This window comes from Heliangelus exortis, chromosome 9 (assembly GCF_036169615.1).
Source record: "Heliangelus exortis chromosome 9, bHelExo1.hap1, whole genome shotgun sequence".
NCBI classification, from domain to species: domain Eukaryota; kingdom Metazoa; phylum Chordata; class Aves; order Apodiformes; family Trochilidae; genus Heliangelus; species Heliangelus exortis.
In genome coordinates, this window is record NC_092430.1 from 20,385,699 (window position 1) to 20,412,377 (window position 26,679).

The 26,679-nt window shown below is 37.8% G+C and overlaps 1 protein-coding gene across 5 annotated transcripts in view; it reads right to left on the reverse strand.

The window, feature by feature from the left end:
- Positions 1-26,679, reverse strand: part of NAALADL2 (N-acetylated alpha-linked acidic dipeptidase like 2) — a 363,639-nt gene that overhangs the window by 139,361 nt on the left and 197,599 nt on the right. For all 5 annotated transcript variants that reach the window (XM_071752638.1, XM_071752640.1, XM_071752641.1 and 2 more), the window contains one exon: positions 5,598-5,868. In XM_071752638.1, the coding sequence (XP_071608739.1) occupies positions 5,598-5,868 (271 nt within the window). The remainder of the gene's footprint in view (positions 1-5,597; positions 5,869-26,679) is intronic.

Sequence of the window (26,679 nt, forward strand, 5' to 3'; positions counted from 1 at the left end):
ACAACATTATAAGTAAAATGTCATTATTAATATTTTATTCGTAAAGTATTAGTACAGTATTGACTTGCAATTACAAAACAGCAAAAGGTTTTCCAGCTGTGGCTGTTTGTATCTTTGAAACCCTGTCCTTCAATGATATGAAAATCTTCCAGCAATATTAACTGGGCTTTTGTGCGTGATGAACTACTGTTCTTTTTAGGGAACTGTACAACTATATTTATGAATGGTTACATGATATATGCCAGAAAACTGACAGGATGTTCTGCAGGACATCTCTTCAGTGATCCTTTCTGTACTCCTTGACTACAATTTTAAATTATATAACCTTCACGTTGCATTTCACAATCTTCTATATGTAATTATTATGGAGTGGCAGCTATGCTGCAGTTAATGTTGAATGTTGTTTTCTGTTTAAAGGTCAAGCCTATTCTAAAATCCACATTCTTAGTGAAACTGTCCTAAAAATTTGTTGTGCTTGGTGCCTGCATACTTGCTATGCAGAGCAGTGGTCTAAATTATGATTATTTGTGGAAGAGGGTTCTGGGAAACTCTTAAATAAAATATAAAGCTCCTCTGAAATGTTTAAATGTTACAAAAATCATATGATTCTGCTCATTTGCGTGTATGTGCTATCCAACCTATAGCCCTAACCATCTGCAAACTGATTTTAGTTGCTAGGGATTCATTTTCGCTAGCACATGTCTCTTCAGAGAAGAAATGTTAGAAAATGTTAATAAAGATTATAATGAAGCAAATTGGCGTGCCTAAAAGAATTAAATGCATGCATGTACCCAGATTCCCTCTAGCTTGATATTTTGCACCAATGTGCCATCAAAAATGACTGAAAGACTGAGGGTGAGCTGCTGTGATTATTTAATCTGAATTTTATGCACTCTCTGCCTTTGGAATTAAAGATACGCAAGCAAGCACGTTGCAGAAGGCTCATTTGGAAATTTTGCCTAGGGATAAAAATAACCTAGGAAGATTTTAAAAATATCTAAAACCAACCCACTGACACCAGTCTTAATTCAGAAATATTGTTAAGGAAATTACCACTGATTAGCTGGAGGGAAGATAAAAGTCAATAAGGGTGCACTAATTACATTTCCACCACAAAGAAACCAAATCAAATGAAAGCGAGCTGCTGGGTCAAGGACTTCCAGAGGAACCTGTACCCCTTTGGTGCAGAGCTAGACATACAGAGAGCTGCAAATACTTCAAAGCAACAGTTCTGGAGCACTGTAAAGTTCTAGTGGAGAGGGGACTGTAGGGCACACAAGTGGGGAAATGAGTGGAAAGATTAGAGAAGAAGTCTACTCCCATCCTCCTTCAGAGTGAAGGACTTGGGAAAGACAAGAGACAGATGGGGAGAGAGGAGACATCACAGCCATAAGAAAATGGGGTATCTGATAAGAAGCAAGCAAGCCCTCCTCCCTATGAAAGAGAATCTGACAGCAATCAGAATCCTGCTTCCCTTATTCCCAACCTACTAAGATTGAAGATCACTGACTGAGCTTAACAGATGGGTTTGTACTTCTCATATTGCTTCAGGTTGCATTAAACGCTGCAGTGGCTTCTCATTTAGCTAAGAAAGTGTCACCAAAACAAATGAACCAGAGCAGGCTGACATGTTATCAAAAGATGCAGAGAATCTCCTCTGTATATTGTAGATTGAGGCAAAGATTCAGCATTCTCACTTCCCTGCTCCAAGCAGTCCCTCCAAAACTAATCAAAGATACCACTTGCTGAGCTGGGACTATAAATGCCTAAAACCAGCAAATGCTTCAAATGGAGAAATGGGCAGAATCAATCAGGGAATTTGGACAAAGCAAAGGTTGGATGTTGGGAAGCCTGCCTTGGAAATGGGAATGATTCATGAAACCATCAACTCCATGCCTTCACCTGCATTCCCATTTCCAGAATATGCCAGGACTTGTGCAGTTCATACATTCTCCCCTGGCTCCTGAACTAACACAATCCTTCCTGGGTATAACATCCAGGAAGGAAACATGATGTTTTGCTGGGCTTGCCAAGAGTGTCCATGATAAAAAAAGGAAAGGATCGGGAACAGCAAAGGAACCTTCAGGAATGTGGTGCACTGAGCAACCAGTTGCTCCTGAAGAGACAGAGGAGTGAAGTATAGCATGAGGAAATGCCATGTAATGGAAGATGCTAAATATTCCTGTTTAAAGTATTACAGCATATTTAGGATTGTCAGCATTTCTTTAACATTCCATAAAGCAAAGAGTGAATAAATTTAAGGTGAAAGGAAGGTGAGGAAAACGTAAAAGGAAATTGCAAAAAAATCAGGGAGTACAAAATAAATACAAATTTCATTTTGTTTTCAGTGCTCTGCCCTTGCACGTCCCAACACACCAACCACTACATCTGCTAAGACCTTCTCGAAGTTGCTAAAACAACAGGGGACAGAGCACACCAACAATGTGTAGCCAAACCTGAACATGTGTTTCTCCCTGAAGGCTCCTCAGTGGGCCTGCTTTAAAGCAACCTCCTGGATGACCCAAGTATCACTCATCCTTCTGCTGCATTCCCAGCCATAATGTATCCTCCCTCACACCTCACTGCACCCACGGGATGGCTGCTGTGAGTGTTGGCAGGTGGGCTACAATCTGCACCTACACTGACACTGCTCCCTGACGTGGTGCTGAAAGGAGGGTGCTGGATCTCTGGGGGTTCACACACACCTCTCCTGGGCTCTCACCAGCAGTGCTCACGGTGAGTGCTCCACTGCACGTGGAAGCAGGGAGCAGCACGTTCAGATTCACACTACTTCACCCACTTGGAGACTGGCTTGATGCTGCTTGACAAAACACCTTGCTTTAGTGGATAAATTTCACGTGATGCAATTTCCCTTTATCCACGTACTCTGCTGGGCACAGTGGCTTTCCTGTTTCCATCAAGCAGACAAAAGATTTAAACTCTATAAAAGGTAGCTGATACTTAAGTTTTAATAAAAATATGTTTCATGTATGCCACTCTTTCCTGAGGCTGACCTAGTATATGATACATTATTTACATAACTGCTGCAGTATCTATTTTAAAACCCACTAGACAGATCTTCCCAGAACTGTAGGCTGCCCTCTCTGTCATTGTGATGGGTAAACAGTGTCACCTTTTCAGGGCCCGATGAATTACAGAGGAGCAGTGAAGTGCACCATCAATCACAATGGCACTAAGTAGGTTTTTGAAGTAGATTTCAGATCACAAATGCTCACATTTTTACTCACAAATGCTGTTTAGACAGTTACCAGAAAGCACAAATTGGACAGCTCATATACAACGGCCACATGATGAATGGACATGACAGATGGTCAAAGAAAATGAGTCTTGCTATTTTACAGATAACCTTGTCAACTTGAAAGTAGAACTGTACCTCTGCTGGTAGTCAGACTGCAATAACTTAGTGGGTTTACTTGCTTGAGCTTCTAGCAAACCAAATACACAAATGAGATACAGAGAAGCAATATTAGCAATTCAACTTGATTATGTGACATACAATAGAAATTTTCTACTAAGAATGTGTGACATTTGAAATAAATTATTCAGATTATAAGCAGCTGTTACCAGAGCACCTTTTCACAGGAAAACCCTCATGCTTTGGCAATCACAAACCATTGCACGATATTCAAAACACATAACTTGTAGCTGCACTGCAAGCAATCAAGTCAGCCTCTGATAGCTGAACCCAGCAACAGCCACCACCTGTTACTTTTTAGGTTTTTCTACTTCCATTAGTTTAAACGTAGTATTTATCCATAGCCTATACAAAAAATGAAATTCCCATTTAAGGCGAAACTCTAGATCTATGGACACTATGGGTAGACTCTCAGAAGAATAAAAGAAAAGATCTAAGTTCTGTGAGAATGCTAGGTACCTCAAAGACCGGAGAATTGTGCACAGAGAGTCACTCTTTGGCTCAAAGATCTGAGTTTTGCCAAACCCTAGTGATGACCATATACACAGTGTGTGTGGTCCTCATTACTGCATAACTTGGTCAGATAACACTGCTTTGAAATATAACTGAAAGTAGTGCATGTGTTGCTGGTAATAACATCAATGATTTTTCCTAGAACATTGAATTTCCTTTAATATGATGAATTTGTTAGCGACACATTTATTTTCATGAAATAAATCTCAAAGGCCACAACTGTACTTTTTTCTCATTACAGTTACTCTTATTAACTTAAAATGAGCAAATAATATTATATGTTGAGTTTCTAAGTGATAAGTGCAAGAAGCCAAACCCATTCATTAGTACCTTTTACTTGCCCACGGGAAAGGTAAAGCATACATCATGCAAGACAGGAGTTACCCTTGCTTACTTCATTTCATTTCTTAACAATGAGCCTTAACCTGAAGTTGTTGTGTTTACAGAGCCCCAGAACAGAAGTTGTATGGAGATAACGACCACTGAGACCCAATATGGAGAGTAGGCAGGTAAGGTACACAAAAACAGAGATGGAGACAAATGTCTCATATTTTCTACACTCCAAAGTTATATTAATAGTCCATTTTGACTCATTACAGGATTTCCACAGCGCTCTGTATGTTATCAATAAAAATTACAGGGCACTGTTGGAAATGAAGTAACTGAGTATTAAGATATTCACAAAGCATAGAGGTATTTTGGAAGAGGCACCCTCCAAACCCAAAGCCATTCATAATCTGTTCCCATATAGTAGTAGTCCACTAGTATTCCAAGACATGAAAATGAACGTATCTTTCAAACAATAAAAACACCAAGAAGGAAAAGCCCTGCATCATTATAATAACACAAAATATTTTCAAAAGGAGCAAAACAACAGTAATTCAGTTAGCAGTGAAATTGCAGGTTTTTATATTTCAGAAATATTTATTGAGATTTATACTATCTCAGCTAGGAAAGTAAACAGAAATGATGACCTCTTCATGCAGCCTCAATATATTTGGAAAGCAAATATAGGAAGGCAGCCAGTGAAGACAGTAAAGAGGATAAAACAAGATAATCCAAGATCTTATTTCACTTGGCAAGTAACAAATCCCAACAGGCAGGATCTTTTTGCTGACAAAACTTCCGAACAAAAGCTACAGAAAGATAAAAATACAAATTGAGGTTTTCAAGAGGAAACAGCAGATGTGCCAGCTGAGTTGCCACAGAAGAAAGTATGAGATCCACAACTTCCATAACTCAGGAGCTCCAGGTATTAGCCCAGCACTCCTGCCAGTCTCACTGTAAAAAACCTCATCTTACCCTCCCCATACAGACATCCCTCAAACCAGTAGCACTTATCTACCAACAAGCATAAAATGTAGCACTAGACACAGCTTTTCCTACACCCAAGAAAAAGATGCCAATTCATAAGATGAGATATTTTTTAAAAAAATAAAATAAAAATAAACCCTATCATATGAAGCGTTCAGGTCTGACTAGTTTTTTTTAAGCTTGAACTGAGATTGGTCGCATCCTATTTTACCTAAATATGTTTATTTTAAGCCTGGGCATTTCACCACGCACACTTTGACATCCAAGTTTAAGAAAAGCTGATGTTTCCTAACTCTATTTCACCACAAATGACAGAGACAAATGGTTGTATTACCTCAAGAGTTCCTTTGGCAGAGTAAGCTGCATACGAGTACAGGAGGTCTTGGCTATGAAGCACTTTGGTCTCTCTGTTGCACTGTTGTCCACCAGGATAAAAGCACTCAGCACTGTTTTTCAGAGTTATTGTATTTGAAGAAGAGCCCGGTAGGTCAAGCAGAACAGAGTAATTTACCAGCTGGACATCTTCAAGGCCTTGGGAGGTCCACTGAACCAGAATTTTCATTGCAATGTCTACATCATCTTCTCTAGGGAATTGTAATAAACTTCTGAAAAACAAAACAAAAGAAAAAAAAAAAAAAAACCAACAACCATAAATAAACATAGCTTTAGGTCACTTCTCACCAAGCTACTTGGTGCCTTAATAAGAATCCATCCATAATTTTATTTGTAATGTATCAACAGACATGGAAAAAAAAAAAATCAATCCTCATGTTGTTTTGCAAATAATTTCATACTACCTGTGAAACAAAAGCAACCACTTTTAGGGAAATAAAAATTAAAAAAAAATTTCTAGGAAACATATGCAATTAAAATATAAAGAATCTTACAGAAATTAGCACAGTAATTATTTTAAAATTCATCACTGGTGCAGAGCAGGTTTCTGATAGAGCATTAATTTAACCAGCCACTGAATATAAAGAATGCAATCTGAAGTAACATTTCAGGGACGTCAGGGAGGGCGTGATGCTGAAAATTAGTTGCAATTATATCTTTGGCTTAAATTCATCAAGTAAAGCAAATTTGTTAAACAGAATTTGCTGTTCCCTCAAATATTGTTCTAGCTGTCAGAAAGTTTTCCTCAGATTTCCTACCTGCACTGAAATATTAGCTGAGCCAACAGCTTGGCAGCATATGACACAAGCCTGGAAATCATTTTGGCAGAATCTACCAGATGGGCCAATAGAGACTTCAGATGGGTTGATCAGGGCTTGTACCACTGGGTTTGCATCAGTGTTCAACACCTGCTGCCAGATGGACCATAGGAGGAAAATGGTGATGGCACTGAAGGACCATCCTCCTCCCCAACAAATGCCAAAAAAATAACAGATGTAGAGTGTATTTGAAATAACCTTAAAGGACAGACACACTGAAGGGACAACTAAAGCTTTTCCCTATTCACATAGGCAGGCACTTATGTAAGCAAAGCAGGGAAAAAACATAAACCACCATTATTCAAATAAAAAGCACTATCCAAGTGCAATACAACAAGCATACCGAGTATTTGCTGAACTTTAAGAGGAACTTTTTTTTTTTTTTTTTTTTCCTCTGAAGCTCTCAAAACTGAGAAAGAAGACTAAGGATCACAGAGGTATTGATTTCCAAGCACAGAGATACTGACACTGACAAACTCTTTTTCACAACCCTCTCCTCACAAAAAGGCCAATTATATTTAGATGCTTTAGGATCCTTAATAGAAACCTGAAAAATTCCCCGGCTGTCCCACGCACACGAAAAGCATTGATTGAATCATGCACAGTCTTTTTAAAACTTTATTGCAAGCAACAGGTATTTGGGAATCCCAGAAAGTGCTTTACAGACCCCCTGTGCTATTTAGAACCTTGCTGGGAAGCTGGAGGCAGGATGATCCCTGCTGAAGGCTCCGGCACTGCTTCCATCGGGGGCCACACAAACCCCAGGGACAACTCTGCCAAAGAAAGCTTAAGACAGAAGGCAAACACAAAGAGTCCCTTTTCCACTCCAACAAAACTATCTTATAGTTCAACAGATCTTTCAGAAAAAGAAAATCTACTGCCTGGACAACACAAAAATCCTAAAAAAGGCAAAAGGTGGAAGTTATAGTATCTCTTATAGCCTAGAAACAGCTCAGAATTGTATACTACATATAAATGTCTAATGCCCCTACATTATACAGATGAAATAGATATTCCAGCATCCAAAGAATTTTTAAAATATGCACTATTTTGTTCATTAAAGAAACATATTGCATTCCAGTCTGCATTGTAATAGCAAAGTTATTAGAGCACAAAGTTCAAAATCTTTACAAGAACACTGGACTTGCGTTAAAGACTTCAGAAATACTGTCAGGAGGAATAACTGTCTTGCAGATTTAATATTTTAAAATTATATAAAATAAGTCTTCATGCAGTCTACACAAAACAGACGAGTTAATCCAATCTCTAGTACATAACAAGTTTCCAATTTCATCTCCTGTGCCTGCTAACGTAATGACATAAACTTGGGCAGTGCAGAAATACAGGAAGTTGTTTGATTAACACAATCATTAGCAGAATATCCGCCTCTCCCTCAGGTGGTAGAAACATTAATAAAAGAAATGATTGCAAGAAACTTATCCCAGGCTAAAAAGGTTATGACACATTTCGACAAGAAGTATCCAGTTACAGGAAAAGGAATTAAACATTAAAAGAAGATGATACAATAAGCAAATTGCTCCCTTAGTAATAGATGTAAAGTTACTTTCCACTTCATAATTAAATAAGCATGTCTTTGAAACTTCTGTGACAACAAGACTGATTAAGTTAAAGAAATGAGCACACTTGCTATTTACTCCATAATTCCTTTACAGCATGTTAAGATTACATTGCAAAATATGAGTACCTGTTATATTACAATAACCCAGTACATACTGGACTACTCTGATAAATCTTATGAACATCGCGAGCAAGATTATTATTTTTTTTTTCAGATTTCTTAAAATGATTGACTGTGACTCAGTCCTTAATCTAATTCTGCTGACTGCATGGACTTAGAGGTACATCAACTCATTATTTTTACTGCACACTACTTTTTTAACAAATACAACATGTGAACTCACTATTTTCTAAACCAGAATAAACTTAGGAAAGCATAAAGTCTTTCTGAGAGCCCATCCTGAAAAATCGCAACACTTCATAGTCCTTCTCTACAAATTATCAACCAACTTGCTTCCTAAGACTGCTAGCCAGGGCACAGAGATTCATAGCCAAAAGATTTAAGCAGTGGAAATAAACAGTCCCCTGAGATACTTATACTCATTTTTGCAAGCAGCTGCATTCCCAGTATGAATCAATATGAACATGACTGCCAATTTCCATTTAGAATACACCTTCAATATTATCCACCAAATTTCTGATTCCCTTTATATTAAAAAGATGCTTTATTCAGCTACTTGTTCAGGTCCAGTCAACGGGAATAACCACAAAGTCAACAGACACATCCCAACTGCTGAAAGTCTGCGTGATTTGTTGAAGTGGGGTCACCATGGGCTTAAGGTTTGGCCTCAAGTTAGAATCAATGTTAGCAGTAACAGTCTGAATAATGCTGTGACTTTACTGGATGCTCTCAAAGACATTTCCACCAATTACTTCTCATTACCTTCTAATATAGATCAGATGTTGAACTTCCAGTTCACAGAGATTGTTGATAAATTGTTAGAATTTGGGGTAAAACCCAAGAACAAATACAATTTTGGAATTTTTATGGCCCGACTTTTCAGCCAAGTAGGTGGTTTCAAACTTAGGGAGTCACAATGAATTCACCAGCCAACATTTTCTCTAAAGAAACAACAAAGTGTTATCTTGCCTAATATGCTGTTTCTAATAGTTGTGAGTAGCAGATAAAAAAAAAAACAAAAAAAAACCAAACAAACAAACGCAAGAAACGCATTATATAGAGTTATTAAATTTATAGGCTTCCACACATAGGCCTTTTTTCCTAGCCGCAAATTGAGTTTTAAAAATATTTGCATATGTTCAGGATTTCAGAACTCGTTTCGGTCCATTAAGGGCTGAGATGTGGCAGTTCCAGCAGTGCCGGGTGAGTGCACAGCACCCGCAGACCAACTGCTCAGCATATGCACCAGGCTATTTTGCAGTTGAGGTAAAAGTATTTATTTGTGTCCATTGCAGATCCTGTGTACACACAGCCAACTGAATGCAGTCAGGAAATGCATTCACCTGCCCAAGGCCCATCTGCCTGAATTTTAATTACATGTTCTTGTTAATTAGGGTGCTCAACCGCCTGGTCTCCAACCTGCACAATCAGATTTCCCGTGGTCAGAGCTGAGTGTCACCCATCTGCAGAATCACAGACTGGTTTGGGTTGGAAGGGACCTTAAAGATCATGTAGGTCCAACCTCCCTAAATGGGCAGGGACTCCTCCCACCAGACCAGGCTGCTCCAAGCCCATCCAACCTGGCCTTGAGCACTTCCAGTGAGAGGGCATCCACCACTTCCCTGGGAAGCCTGTGCCAGTGTCTCATCACCCTCACAGGAAAGAATTTCTTCCTAATGTTTAACCTAAATCTCCCCTCTTCCAGTTTATAGCCATTACCCCTTATCCTATCACTCCATGCCCCTGTAAATAGTCCTTGGCCACTTTCCTGTAGCCCCTTCAGGTACTGGAGGGTCACTATAAAGTGTCACTGGACACTTCAGATTTTTTCAGGAGTACTTGATCATATGAACCCCCACCTACCATGGTATATTTACTTCAGGCCAAGCCTCTCATTTCCCTGACTTCTTTGTCATGGGATTGAAGAACACCCTCAGCTCTCAGCCCATGCAGGTTTAAGTTGTTTTTTTGATTTTGTTTTTGTTTTTTTTAAATCTTCATAACAGGACTATCAGGTATAATAATACTACCCCACTGCAGGAGACAGTGAAATGCTTTTTCTATTTTTCAAATAAAATTAATCAGGATAGTTCAAATCTCACTTGCCAACACCAGGATGCAAGCCAAATTTGCATCCAGGCAGCTGGTGGAAGGCATGGAAAAATAACTGATTCTCTCACCCCATGATTCCACAGTTTATTGAAAAACAAGCAATTCATTGTTCCTCTACACTAAACATTACAAAGTCTTAAAATCAGTTATAAGTAAGGTTTCCAATGCTTTTTAAAGATTTGGATGTCACTTATACTGACTTCTAACTGGGATCTAAATGCTTCAGAAGGCCAATAGGATTTCCAGCAAAGGTCTAACAAATGATTGTCCAGAAGAGGGTAAAACTAGGGCAAGCACACACAAAATCCCTCAGTTACTTTTCTAACCTATTTTAAGCTTAGAAGATTTTTGAAAAAATCCATAGCTCCAAATATCTGTGACTTCTTGGAATCCACCTTACTTTTCAGCAATAACAAGCCATTCTAAAATGAAAAAGGCTCTTTCCAATCTAGTTGTTTGATAAACAAAAACTCTTCCAGCTACACAATTGTTTATTGTGGAAACAAACAGCCATGGCAAAAAATGCCTTGCCCATCCTAGCATCAGACACAGAAACAACCTAATAGCATTTTTAAATTGTATTAATCTAACAGCATGGTCTACATTTTCACCCACATTTTAACAGTCTATTAATAGAAAACTACTGATTACATCTTACTATTGATGGAGAAAGAAAATTGTTGAAAACTTATTGAATGCTGTAAGAGCAGCAACTGAAGCAGTCATATGGCTTATGAATTAATCTAATGAGTTAAACACTATCACACCAGAGTCTGTGGTCAGATCCATCAATAAATCAACTGACATTTGCAGAAATCACAGCAATGAGTCAAAGACATCCAAGTTTCAAAATGTAAACATCTGTCAACAAGCAAGCCACCTGCAAATACATTAAGTTAAAAAAAAAAAGAAGTTCAGTACATATTCAGCGTTTACAAAATCTATGAGTTTACATCTGAATCCTTCTACTCTGATTTTCAGTAACTCCTGATACTGTAAGTCACAATTTCAGAAAAAAATGCGTATAAACTGTATCCCAGTGCAAGGAAGGTTCTTGTTTCATTCTTCTGTTTATCTCCTACAGTAAAATATTGAGTACTCTCAGCATTACATGTATGAGCAGCATCTGCAAGTACCAGTCATAAAAATCCCTCATCTAAGACCAAAAAAATGTTGCCTATGTGCACTAGCATTTGAATACAGAAATTTCTGGACAAAGAAACACAGACTTAATTCAGATCCTTTGCAAGTCAGTAAAAAAGACTTCAAAGGCATGCAAAATATGTTTTCTGCATTGTAAAATTGATAAAAACACTTTTGAATACATGGGATCTGCAAAAATAAAGACCTTAATACAATTTTATCTGCAGTATGGAAAACGGATGGCAAAAGATCAACATTACCAGAGTATTTTATGAATAAATTTGCTTATCAGAGCACAAAAATACAGTAAAATGCACTGGCTAAAATGAAGGTTGTGTGAAAATGTTAATTTGTAATAAGCTATGCACATGTGGAATCAGCTGAAGTTCTGCTGTCATGCATTAAGTTGTTAAATTACTGCTTTTTGATCACTTACAATTATTTCCTTACATGTAGGGAAATCCACTTACACGTAGACAAAATCTGAAAGGAAATGTACATTGATATTAAACCAGATGCCCAAGATCTGAAAGCCCAAAAATGGTGGAAGTTTTTGAAAATGCCTTGTACAAGCAAAAAAAGGGCAGGCAGGTAGGCAGTGACAGAGCTAGGAATCCAGATGACCTAATTTATACTCACAGGTTTCAGTTATCAAGGCCTCTTAGACTTTATTTAAAATAATTACTTGCATTTTTTAGTTTTTTAAAGCATTCGCTTTTCCATGACAGAGACCTTTGCTTAATTATCCACTGCAGAGAAAGAGGAGATTGTCATTTAGCATTTCTCCCCCATCATTCTGGAGACACATTAAAAAAAAGATTGGTGATCATTAGCCATTTTCAGAATAGTTAATGAACCACAGAAACCTTGATATGGAGAATGACAGCTCCAGACCCTCAAATGGGCTATTTTTCTAAGTTTCCAAGACTGTTCATTCCAGGTGACAAATGGGAACAGAGAGAGGAGATACCTTTCACATTGTACATGAAGATGTGGCCAGGAGTGACTGTTCCTTTTGTTTACAGAATGGTGTAGGTGAAAGGCTCTCCTTTTAGGAAAGTTAAAAAACTCCTTGATATCTTAATACAGTAAACTGTTTTCAACAGATGAACTGACAGTAGGAAAAAATATTTCAAAATACATACTGAATCTATACAAGAAACCTTTTCTTTTTTCCTTTATTTTTCCATTAAACAGTCTCTTGTTTGCAATAGGATCTCTAAAAGAGATGATATTTTCTGTTAAAATCAGTTACATCACCACCAGCATATATATATTTTTTGGTTTCTATTAACTTCCAATGTTGCTAAGTCTCAGTCACAAAAGACAGGTTCTTCTCTGTGGTATAAAGGATTGTGCTTGTGCATAACATCACAATCTGTATCTTTGCACAATTCCATTTACAGGTTTTTTAATAGTCTTCTACTACATATACAATAGCACTGTGTATGATGCCTTAACCTAAGCCTTTATTTTGGACAAAGATACCTAAGCCCCTGTTTTAAACACAGGAAACAGAATATAGTTTCCTTCAAAGTTTATAGGTCTAATTATTTATCAAAGGGATTTACTACTATTTTTGGAATTGCAAGCAAAGAACCAGGTCCCAAGCTCCGTATGACCATGCCCTGAATTTTCCAAGAGGCTAAGATGCTGGGGGCAATGCATGGCCCAGCTGTAGAACAGTAAAAATCCAATCCCCCACCCCAAAAGTGTTTGCATAGATCCTGCATTCCCAGGCAGAGCACCTGACAATGATATAATCTTCTTTTCTTCCCAGACCAGGGAGAATATGTCAGTGTCTCAATAAAATGTGCCCAGCTGAATGATCAAGTCCAAGTGGTACCTTTTAGTGTCAGAAACAATTACATTTACTTACAGCAAGACACATCTCTCTCTGTGTGTGAATAGCAATGGACATTTCACCAACACTTTGCTATACAGAAAACCTATTGAAAACAAAATTTGAAACATTGCTTTTTTTATAGAAAATCTGTTGATCGAAAGACAGTCTCAATACTGTCCAACTGGCAATATTTTACTTCTTTTAATTGCCAATCACTGGGCTACACTGTGAACTGAAAAGCAATTAGAGTGAATGTGGAGTGTTGTTCTGACAGCAGTGGACATCTTTATCTGAGCAGTATGATTTAACTTTTTAATAATATCTCAGTTCCCGAAGGAAAATGAGGAATTAAGAGGCCATGCTAACCTGAAATCCAAGAAAAACTTAGCAATGCTTAGAAGAGCTACCTATTACGTGAAGATTTAGGATTATTTGGCATTAAGTAAATCCCCAAATAAATGTTTAATTTTGAAAATTAAAAGGAAGGTAAAGCCTTCATTTTATCTCATGAATCTCAAAAAGTAACTTCAATGCAGGAAAGCCTAAAACAGCCACAAGATGATGCCATGTAACCTTTCTGTTACCAATCTCCTTTTCTTACCAGTGTTACCTTACCAGTGCTAACCTAATGGAACTTGAGAGCTTTCTAGCTGACACATCAGCTTAGATTTATGAAAATATTTGAAAGTTCAGCCCGGTATATTAGTTAAAATTAATACTGCAGGAAAACAAAATGGGAGAAAGAACGCAACACCATTTTTATGCATTTATGCAAGGAAAATGTGTCATGAATGTCGTATCACACAGCTTAGTTCAGATAATCTCCACCTCATCAGCCAAACTGCATGTCAGCTGACTTTGTTTTTATCTGAAAACGCTGACATCTTTGAACTCACCCTTCCATTCTAATATACAGCTGAGGGAATCAACACCGATAACAAAAACAGTCTCCTGATTTTATTTATGCTGTACCACAAATCAAATTGTTTGTGGATATACAAAATGCTCTCTCCCAAGGAACTAGTGTAAAATCTTATAAAGAGAGCATTGGAAGAGACTACAGGAGATCATTTGGTTCAAGGGAGGCTCAGCTCACCCCACTGCCACTCCAGCCAGATGTTCTAAATACAGAAGCTGCTTGTCTGTCCTAACTAATCACACCACATCCTGCTGCATTTGAGCAGACTTGATTTTTCCCCTTTCCACCACTGATGCTGAGAAAAGGCCAAGCTTTTTCACTTTGCAACACCTACACAGTCCACTTTAGGTCTCTACAAAAAAAAAGCTTTTATTTCTGCAGCTTCTAAGGCTGATCTTCCCACTTGATCTCTCAGTGTTCCCTGTACAACCAAATCCAAACCAGCTGCTCCAAGCAGTTCACACATCCCTGGCCAGTGCAGTGCACATCCAGGGGCACTTCACAACACGTAGGTATGAAGGGCCAAACAGTGGCACAACAGTGTAGAGACTTTCTACAAGAGTCACAGGAAACAACCTTACCCCCACCTCCTTTTACACTATTTTGTATACAACATGCCCTCTTTTTACTTTACAAGCTCAGAAGTTTAACTTTTTCCCTCAAAAGCAATATATTTAAATCATCTTTACTTGTCTGTTCTAGACTCCCCTTGGACTCTTGACCCTTTATGAAGAAATAAAATAAACCATGCTAAGTGTCCCTGGAACAGTGGGTGGTATTTTCATGGAGTAATACTTCAATGGTCTAACTCGTTTGCAGCCTCTCATGATGTAACTAAAACCTTAAAGCCCATTTTTAAAGCAAATAAAGCAAAAATAAAAGATTAAAAAAACAGCAATATGCAGATATTCAGGAACTGAAAACAAGGTTGAAAAAGTCAAGAGACTTTAATATGCCATCACCTGAATTGCTTACTGCAAGTACAAATGGGCTACTGTGGTACAGTGATGTTTCAACCTGAAGGTCAGAGGGAGGTAGTCATTGCTAGGCAGTTAAGAGAAAAATGCTATACTCAAAAGCTGCAATTTCAATAAAATCTTTGGGGAAAATAAGTAATAAAACAAAAACCAAAACAAAAATACCCCACAAAAAACCAAAACAAACAAAAAACCTAAACACTACAAAAAAAGGAGAATCATTACATATCAATGACAAATGTTGGTACATACAATAGCAAGTGCTGGTACATGGTGTCTCTCTTCCTGCAAAGGTATTACAATTGTAAACCCAAGTTTGCTCTTAGTAGTGTGTTAAGGAAGCTCCAGACAGACCTGAGGACACAAAGCAGTATTCAGAAATTCAACAGCAGACAGCAGAGGTGGTTTCCACTGGGTTCACAAAACACGGGCATGTACCTAGACTGCAGAAACACAAAATTATGCATGGTCATCCTGCACTGCTGCTTACACCTATTACTCACACAAAGTCATCTATTAAACTATTTAGTAGCTGAAGGAATTCTGGGAGGCAGATGGTCTGCTTGTTATTACCATGACACCAATACTCCTATTCTTGGTAACAAACTACCTACATAGATGATGCACACACAGCATTTCATCCCAAGTTTCTTAAAAATCTGTGGCATTAACACATACGACGTACTCACTGACACATAAAAAGGATAAATGTTGAAATGGAAAAGCTAGCATAGGGCTGGGAGTCTAAATATATTTAATCAAGCTGAACCACAGAGCAGCTTCACATTTTTTGAATAAGGGAAGACATAAAAAGTAAAACCACAGCTTTAGCAGTGTAGCTACAGTAAAAACATATAAACAGACAAAAAAGGAAAAATCGACATTTGTAACTACACCTGAAGCAATACCCACTAAAACACAGGTACCTATGAAGTCTGTGGTTTGGGGAAAGTAAAGATAAACTGAACTGAGTTTTACTGGGTATCTTCAGAAAATAAATATACCTTGCACAGTAACTATGGGAGCACAGTAAGGGTTGCGCTGCAATCTAATGTGTAGCACGCCCATTCTTCAACTTTGTCCTCCACCCACCCCCAAATGGTTCAAATTCATGTTCTGCTGAGCATGCACTGATGCTTCCACTACTGACAGAATTCTGCCAAGGAGAGAAAAACACAACAGTGAAAGACTCAACAATTCATGTGCATTTTTCCCTCAGAGAAACACACACCATAGTATCAAGTTACAAATTTTGCATGCATCTGTTTTAAAAAACTGCTCTGAATTATACATATGCAAATCCATATGCAGACATTTAAATGTAGTTGTTCTGTTTTATGGGAAGTTATTGGAGGTTTTTACTTCTCTGCATTTTATGCTAGATGAAAGCATCTCCTCATGCAGTTTCCTTAACTCCAGTGCCTCAAAGCAGTAACACATCACTCCAGTGCTAACTCCCCCTCTGCCCCAATTAAAACTACACCCAAGAAAGCAACCTCTAAACAAAAATATATATACACCCAAATTAAGATAAACTCGTTTAGCTCTTCCAGGGCAGAGACAAAGACAACAACAAATAGGACAGCATTTTCTTATTCCTGAATTTTGGTTAGATGCTTAATCAAGTTTGTAATAAAGTTTTTAATAAAACCTTTACTTCAAGGAGGAGCAACAATGATTATGGAACCTGAGAAATTCAGGGCATGCTGGAAGGCAAAAAAGAGTAGGAAAATTACATTTCTATGAGCCTTGCTACTGAAGAAAATAATGATTCAGGAATTCATGCAATATTGAGTGAAACAAATTGTGGATTTTATTCAATCCGATTGCCAATTAAAATAAATATCACATGTGGTTAAGCTTGGAAATTCACTTTATCTGAAATCATTCTAACACAGAACACAAGGGAAGATGCTAAGCATATCTGCAGTGAAGTTAATAGTTTTGTCAAGAAAATACAATATTAGCTGTGATATTTATGTAAGCAATATCTTCCCAAGTGCCTACAGGATTTAGGAAAGCAAAAAGACTTAAGCCTCTATTTTGAATTGCATGTGGGAGCATCTTTTCTGTGTACTGTTTCAAACAGCAGATTTCCTTAGCTACCAGCAGAAATGCTGTACAAAGAGAGCCTGGGTATACAAAGAGAGTGAGCCAAAAGGCTACAATCACCCAAATATCTGCCAGTCACTACGAATCCAGATAAAGAGAAAATGTGCTTCTTTCACTCTACTGTGAAAACTGTCAGATCCTGCCTATACCTCCTCTTCTTTCTGAGGTTTTGGATTACATGGGGAGAGGGGGGGGATTTCACATACATTTTAACATTCTTCATTGGTTTCTACCACCTCTCCTTAATGTCCTCCTCTTCCCACCAAAAACTGTCCTTTGCTACCCTCAGTCTTCAATGGCCTCTCATCCACTCTCTTCTTTTACCACATTTCACCCCTAAACCATCCCTTGTCAACTCCAGGCCACTATTCCATTATAACATATTATGCTGTGTATTCAGCTGATATAATCAGCAAATAAATAACATAATGTATTTGAGCCTTGGGACCAAATAAATGATGGATGAGGCAAATACATCTTCCATGGACAAAGAAAGAATTCAACTTGACAGGGGAGCTGGACCACATAAGCCTCTCCCAACACTTCACCCTGCACATCAGGAGAAAAAGTAATACTCCAGAAGCATGAGCTTATAAAAATAATTTACTCACAGTAACCAGATGGTGAGTGGGGAGAGGAATAGCCCACCTGCTGGAAGTGTTTTGCTGCCTTGTACTCAAAATTTAAAATTTTATATCAAACTGATGTCACCTGGGATGACTCGGCAGTCTGTGCACACAAGTTTGCTCTTGAGTTTAAAAAAAGGTACAAATTCTTGTAAAAATGGGTGAAATATTTTTCCACCTTGAAAAGTATGTTTTAAATTTTATTTCACAATATTACCCTAACTCTTCAGTATTACTATGTCACTTGTCTTTTGGAGAAAAAAAAAACCCAGCTTATTTTAAAAGTTTTGTTAGAGTAAAAAGTATTATGAGAAGATTTTTTGTAATTCCATTACGCAGAGACAGATGTGAACATTTACAGAGTTGAGAAATAGGAAAGGAGAATAATTTTGCTCTCCATTATCTTATCTTCTGTTCACCTTGGCCACTATATTAGGAGATGTGGTTTAATGGCACATTTATATAAAGACAACAGTATCTTTTACGTTTCTACAATACATTGTTTAAATCATCAATAAAATATACTTTCTCTAGCTATCTATTTAGTATCCCTATCAGCAGTTGGAAAAACTGCATATCAAATTACCCACGGCCAAGATTTAATTTCTGTTTTAAAGGATGGTTAACATTAGAATATTTAGACATATAAAATCCTGAATTAAAAAATTATGAGCAGTGAAAATAGGTCACATATGTAGGAGTTTCAATAGAGTTAAGTTGCTGATTTAGAAGCCTGTCTCCTCCTTAGCTGTAAAACCTCATGGAAGACTGGCATGTCAGAAGCATTGTGTGTTTCTGAGGATAAGATGTGTCATACCTGTAGGTACCCAAATTCTTTATCCTCTTCTACCACCTCAGCTGACACACCAAATACTCTGCCTTCAAACATGCTGCTACCTTATAGGTACTGGAAATTCACCCAATAAACTCATGCCTTGCCAGCTGCAGCTACTTCCACTAAAATAATTATCCCAATTGTCCCAAGCCCTCCCCTACCCCTTGGCTCTCCAGCTGAAAATTCCTGTTTATACAGCCCTGTTGATGGAAAAATGAACCCACCTTAGTCTATTTACCCACCTTAGTTTATTTACCCATTTTAAACACTCTATATTTGCTATTCCAGTTCATCCGCTAGCTACCAAAATATTTTTAGCAGCAAGTCATCTATAAGCCTAATTAGAATCTTTTAACAAGCCACCATCCAGCACAAGTCGACTTCCAGCATTTCTCTAGCACTTACAGTTGGCACCAACTATTTTGCTTCCTGAAATAAAATCAGAACATGAAGCTAGCTGAATGGGCCAGACCATTTAAAGGTGTGCTATTAATAAGATAAAATAAACTGCAGGACTCCAGAAACCAGGTTAAAAACTCAGTAAGTAGCCAGGAAATGACATAAGATGAGATCAAGTGTTTTCCACTTAATGAAGTAAACTATCTTCTGCTACTAAAGCACCTTTCAATAATCCAAATAGCTTCCATGATAAAAAGATATATCTGCAATGGTAAATGAACAGAAAAACAGAGTAGTTAAAGGCATTTAAAGGCAAATTGTTTCTTTGCATTTGGATTCCCAGAACAAGGATACATGAATTGTTAACATACAGGTTTCCACATGCTGCCAAATTAAGGATAAGCCCCAAATCAGATTAAGTGTAAGAGGGAAATGCCTACTTTTCTTCCTATAATAGTGCAGTTCTCCTATATAAACATATAATCTTAAAGCAAATTTTAAGAATCGCATTTTCGTTGTTCAAAAGTCAGAGATAAACAGAAAATGCATAAAGCTATGGGCATAGCTGGTAAGCCATGCATCTGTCTGTGTGAGTGGCTGCACCCAGCATCAAGGGCTGTGACTGGAGGGATCCTGACAACCACTTCACCTGCAGCTGCTATTTTGCAAGGTAAGGCTGACTGCAGGAACACCAGCAGATTTCTGTGCAACTCCTGATGACAGCAAGCAAACAAGATGTTTGGAACACAACCTGCTTTCTCTACCCTTGGACACATCTAGCTACTTGTCTCCTGCTAGATGAAGCATGAACCCCAGATGACAGAGCTACAATGTTCTGCTCCTTCCACTGGGCAGCCTCACTCACCAAAGCCTGGGAGAAAGCTCCACAGCATCTTTCAGCTGCTGTTAGTTTCCATTTTAGAAACACACATTAGGCTGTCCTGCTGGGTAAACACATTTACCTGTTTCTTCAGCTTTCTTTGTAAAATGCCCCTTTAACTGTTCAGGGTCGCAGCTGCCAAAAACTTAAGAAGATTAAAAGGGAGAAAAATAGGCATTTTGATTCCAACTAAAAAAAAAAAAAGGTTTAAGTAAACAAAAGAAACAGTTGTTTCTGCCATTTGCAAAGATTATTCTGCCTTGAGTATTTGGATTTAATACACTGAAGACCTGCATTTTCCAAAACACAGAGAATCTACCAAGCCTACTGATGGTATTTAAGTTTATGGCCCCTTGATATCTTTTGCAAATAACATTAGTATAAAAGCATTTTCAGAGACACAAAAAAATCCACTATTCAATGAGGGCAAAAATTGAATGCAAAATCCTAAGGAAAAAAAAAACAAACAAAACAAACAAAAAATTAAAAAAAACACCAAAACCCAGGATCACTTCACATACACAAAACTCTGCCTAGCTGGGTTAATTACAGAAAAAAGCTGTGCCCGTGTTCATGCCCACAAAGTTACAGGATTAAAGGGTAAAGTTTAAATTAATCAAAGCCTTTCTACATATTATCCTCATATTCATCAGATGCACAATGCATCAGTGAAACATTACAAAATCCTTTCAAATGTCAGCACTTACGGAAAGCATTATTTGCAGGATGCTTCAAAAATCTTCTAGTGCTGAAAAGCAACAGTAATTTTCTCTTGCACTACCCCGTTAAAATGCTCAATTCCAGAGAGATCTATTTAAACCAGAAAATACATTTGTGAATCATTATTGTATTTTCAGCAATGAGCTGAGGTTTTTCAATCTGGAGAAGTTTAAAGGGACAATTTATAGTGGTTTTCAAGTACCTGAAGGGGCTACAGAAAAGCTGGGGAGGGACATTTTACAAGGGCATGGAGTGGTAGGATGAAGGGTAATGGCTTTAAAATAGAAAGGTGGAGCTTTAGATTAGATATTAGGAAGAAATTCTTTCTTGTGAAGGTGGTGAGACACTGGCACAGCTTGCCCAAGGGAAACTGTGGATGCCCCATCACTGGAAGTGTTCAAGGCCAGGCTGGATGGGGCCTTGAGCAACCTGGTTTAGTGGGAGGTGTCCCTGCCCATGAAGGGGGTTGGAACTGGGTGGTCTTGGTTCCCTTCCAACTCAAACTGTTCTAGGATTAGGAGACATCATACACACATGACCATAAAAAGACAATGTAACAAGTTATTTATGAGAGTGGGAGACTATCACCAACACTGCAAATTAAAAATTCATAATGGATTTGGGTTTCTCGACTGTATTAATGTTAATGCTCAGAATACCCTGAGTATGTTTGGCACATCCCCCAAAAAGGTCCAGTCAGTGCCTCAAACTTATAAAATATAGCTTAGAGCAATTTCATAAACATAAGTTGGAGCAGAGGAGCAAAAGCACAAGACACACCAAGCTGCCAAGATACCATTGTCTATTAACAACTCTCATTTCAGGCAAATCAGTGTAATGTGATAAGCTATCAGCAAGATTTTTACAGACTCAAACTCCTACTACTGAGACAAGCAAATAGTACTTCAAATGTCATGCATGGCTCACAGTGAAACCTTTTCCTCCTTGCTTTATTCTCAAATTTCTGCAGAAATACCTGCATGACCAAATAAAAACTTTCTAGCTACGCAAATCTATTTTCTATTATCTCACGTCTTAGCCCTTGGAATACTGAAATGTCAGATTTTCAGCTTTTATTAGAAATTATTTTAGCTCTCCACCAAAGGAGAATGTGACAGAATGGCCCAAGAATACACAGCAGTCAGATGAGAAATTTTACAAGGATTCCTCTTTTAACAGAATAACTTTCATTGCTTGAGTAAGAAACTACAGATAGAAGATTAATCATTTTGCCATGTGGTGGTGTAAATTCTACTTTATGTGGCATTAAAAAAATTAAGGGAGTGAGACAATTGCACACAGAGCCCGTGTTCTCACACTTCTTTGAAGTGATACTTAGAAGAACTGCAGTGGTGGGACCCAACACTGCACTGCCAATGAAGGATAAGTTTGGGACCTGGACAGAAATGTCATTTGCTCCTGGCCAGTGTTTCCAGCCTTTGGGGTCCCCTCTCTTGTGGGACTGTGGTGGCAGCTCAGAGAATTTGGCGAGCACAGAACCACTAGAAGATACTCAATGAAGATAGGGGTTTGGATGCTGCTAGGAATGCCTGCAATCCTCCAGTCTAGGTGTGAGATTTCAGTTAAAATAAATAAAAGCAGGACATGGAATAGAAATGCCCTCTGCCTCATGCTTGCTGGAGAGCTGCTGCATGCTACACTGTAGGTTCTGTGTTCCTGTAAAGAAATGGAAAACCTAAGGGGTCTGGAGTATTGGGAACACTGAGCCAAACCCCTCTTCAGTTTACACTGATAAGAGGAATAGGACACAATAAGGTATGTTTAAGCCCCACTCCTTTGCTATAATATAAACTATTCTAAAAAAACCAAGAAGGCTATTCTGAAAAAAAAATCAGGCTAACAGTCTGATTTCTGACTGCAGAGATATTATCCTTTTAAATCAACAGTCAGCAAAAGGCTTTTACTTTTTCATGTGTTCCTGGTCCTTTCCTTTTCCATTGTAATTCTGCCACCAGATGGAGGGCACATCATGAGGCACTCAAAAGGGAAAGAAAAAAGAAAGCCACAGCCCCCACCACAGATTTCAGCTCATTCCAAACAAATTCTTGTGCTTTAAAGTTACTGTCTGCATTTAAACTGAAGGCAGTATTTGGTACAGCAGTGTTAGGAAACAGTGAGTGGTCCCTCACATACTGTTACTGGTGAAAGAGACACATAGTAATGGTTTTAAGAGGAATTAAGTAATTCATCTGAAACTGTGCTGAGAATATAACAGTAATTTATGTTGTTACCAGTTATATTCCTTCGATTATAAAATGATATCCAGCTGATACAAGATTTATTCTTTTAAGCAGAATTTTCTTCTAGAAACAGAGTAGTCCAAAGAGAGTATAGTTTAATTGTAAGTATTGTATATGTTGTCAATAAATATGAATATATTGTAGAAAAAATGGGAAATAATTTAACTCTTCAAGCATCTGCGAGTGTGACTCTGCTAACTTAAGACACAATCAAACAATTTTGAGGAAAGAAGAAATTATATCAACTTAAGCAGGAATTCTGAAGATCAGCAGGACAAATGAGTGAACAAACACCTGTTTAGGTCTGGAAAACTCCTGTCTGTTCCTTGTTCATGCAGCCCTTCAGCACTGATTATGGATATTTTCTTCTCCCATTGCTTCTGATAGATGAAGCAATTCCAGAGCTGTCCATAATTAATTTTGGCATGAAGTTAACCACCCTTGCACAATCTTAAAGACAAATGAAATGTCACAGAAAGACACCCCAGAGTAATTTGTTTCTTGCCTTATCTACAAGAAGCAGGTGTAATTTTTTTAACAGGTTTGGAAGGACAGCACAAGATGGTGGCTCATCACTCCTCAATAAATGTAAACTTAATAAGAGAAACACATTAAGTACTAAGTAAAGGGTAGAGAGAAAAATAGAAATTGACTGGTTACACAAAACAACTTGACCCACCACCCAAATCCCAAACAGTCCTTAGGAAAGCATCAAATACATCTGAGCCATTCAGTATGTTCAGGATCTGTAAGAAAGCAGCCAAGGAAATCCTCCTTATCAGGAGGAGATGAACAGCCTCCTGGGACCTGTGAGGTATCTTCATCCATGACATAAATTCAAAGAGGTACCTGGAGTGAAGCTGTCACATATACCAATGTCCTATCTATCTCCACCTCAGAGCTCAAACTATCAAACTAGCTCCAGGGCTGGTGTTAGAGTCTGAAGCAAGTCAGGATCAGATAAATTTTTGATTATGACAATGGTTTTGTTTTTCTACCATCATGATATGATAGTGCCTGATAAAGATATGACCAAAATACCTTCTGATTGGATGTCTCTTGACCCCACACTCAAGGTTAAGCAACAAGGACCCCCCATCCCCTTTCCCCAGAAAGCAAGGTGGCAGTAGAACAGAAAGCCACCAACGGGGACAAAGCCACACAGACAGAGGCCAGTGTCTCCCAGGATGTCACTGCAGGATTACCAGGCATACACTTGCTGTGTTAGGGTGGGATGTTATTTATTAACACTAAAAGCACAAACTTGTAATCCCCAAGCCTATCTTTCTTGTTTACCTCACCTCTCCCCTATCATCTTATATCCTGCTATTCTCTCTCTTTTCTCAACTCAAGATTACTTTCGGTTGCCTTATCAGTCTCCTCCAGACTGATGGTTTCAAAGGCAGATATATCCTCGATGTGTGTGTCTGACAGCTTTGGCCTCACTGTTTATGACACCCATGCTGACAGCACATCACAACCACAGATACAGACAACTGCATCCAAATGTTCCTAAGGACTCTGAAACCAGAGAATGTTTTCATATTTTTATTCCAAGACTTCCACTGTGACCTTTCCACTGGATATTAGGTATCTATCTCGCAAATCTTACCTGGTCAGAAAAAAACTACCGAGTCAGTGCAGAACAAAGAGGTGGGTAAAATTCTTCATTTCAGTCAATGACTGAAATGTAAATATCAAATGAGGCTTGTGCCTCTTTTTCCATTTCGAAAACATAAATTCTGAAAATTTCAATCAGCTTTTTCCCCAAGCAGAAAAATGAGAGAGCACAAGTTATTGCCCCTCACCCCCAAAATCACTTGAAAATCAGGGTCAATCATATCAAAGCTCTTACACATAATGTCCTTATTCTTGGACTCAGAGAAATGACAGTCTTCCTATCTGACACTGGCAAAATTCAGACTAAAAAGCCCAGGTGATTGAGGAGGAGCTAAACAATCAACACCTGTGCTTATTTTAACTGCTGCAAGTTCCAGCACCCCTCCAGCCAAATTCTGCCCCTACTTCAAACATAACAAGCAGTGAATTCAGTTCAGTATCACCTGAACTCACATGATCTCGGGAAGAAAGAAAAAAAACAAACCAAAATTACATTTATTTCACAAGGGTTACAAAAAATGTTAATAACTGCTCCAAGGAAACCAAAGACTGTTCCAAGAATTTAGGATACCAGTGTATCACCAAAAAGTAACAAATAGCTAAAAAATGCTTGGGTGTCTTAAATCAGTGCAAAATTAATCTGAAGTTCGCTAAAACACATCAGTCAACCAAAAAGCAGGGGAGAAAAAAAATAACAAAAAAAAATCCTGGTAACTAAAATTTCTTACAGCAAAAAGCAAGACACTTTATCCAGAATAAACAGTTTCAGAAAAAATGTATAGAGTCTGTAATCTTCTTGGGCTGCCAATCTGATTATGTTCAGTATCACCAATTAGATACTGAAAGCCAAAGTCAAAATAAAACTTTAAAAAAGTGTGCTGCAAACAAGCAATTTATTAAAGCTCATACCAGAAGAAAACAATAATCTTACATATAGACAAAATGAGTTTATGATTAAAATTGAAAGAGCACATAAACCAACCTACCCAGGTTTTACTAACACCAGGTTAACTTCAAATTTCCCTATCACAATAAAAGCATATTAACTGATTATTATGTATGTGTTTTCCTGGTAATTTTCCAAGTTACTCACCTAAACACGAGCTGATTCATTATACTAAGTGGGCTTTGGATTGATTTGTTTTTTTAATTAGTAATTTCAATAATATTAAAGGAAAAGAAAAGTTTTATGGTTTTAAACTTATTGATCACCAAAGGCAGTTTAGTAATTACATTATCAGCTAGAAAATAAAATCAAATCTCTCTCTGAAATCCATACAAATCTAATGCATATTGATTGATACAATAAATAGGCTTAAGTAGTTTAATTTCAAAATTATTTATAAAGGTTGTTTCTACCAAAACAAGCAGTCTCCTGGAAATGTGTACAAGCAAATGCTTGTAACATCACATTCTCTCTTTGCTATTATACAAACATCATATTTTTAATAGAAAGTTTTTTGCCTGGCACCATGTGGTGTCAATGTTCATGTTTTTGTTAATCCATTTACAGCCAGAATTCCCAGGACTTCTGCCAGTGATCTCCCTTTCAAGTACTAACTCAAAAGCACACAACACTCCACAGTGATCCACTGTATGAGCAGAATATGCAATAAATAATCTCTCATCTTCTTTTTTAAGCAATCTGTTTGAATTTCAGCTGTAGCCATATTTTAAAAGAATATGAAGACATATTTGCAATCTTTTTAAAATCAGCAGTAATAAACTAATCACTACAAATTTAAAAGGAGAAGCTATTATTAAAGGAACAGCATAGTAAATGTCAGTGATAAAAAATTTTGTTTTATTAAATAATGCTCTTTATTAAATTATGATCCTATATGATCTGCTATTCAAGATTCATTTGCAAAATTGAGGGGAAATGGCTACACTAGTATCATTAATAAAACCTGAAATAACTAAGCTCCAGAAGGAAATACTTGGGAGAGCTATCCCGATTGGACCTTTAAAGAAACTTGTCACTGACTTTAGGGTGTTCCAGAAGGAACTTGCTGCTTTCCCTGCTGCAACTCCTGGAATTGAGAGTGTCTACAGC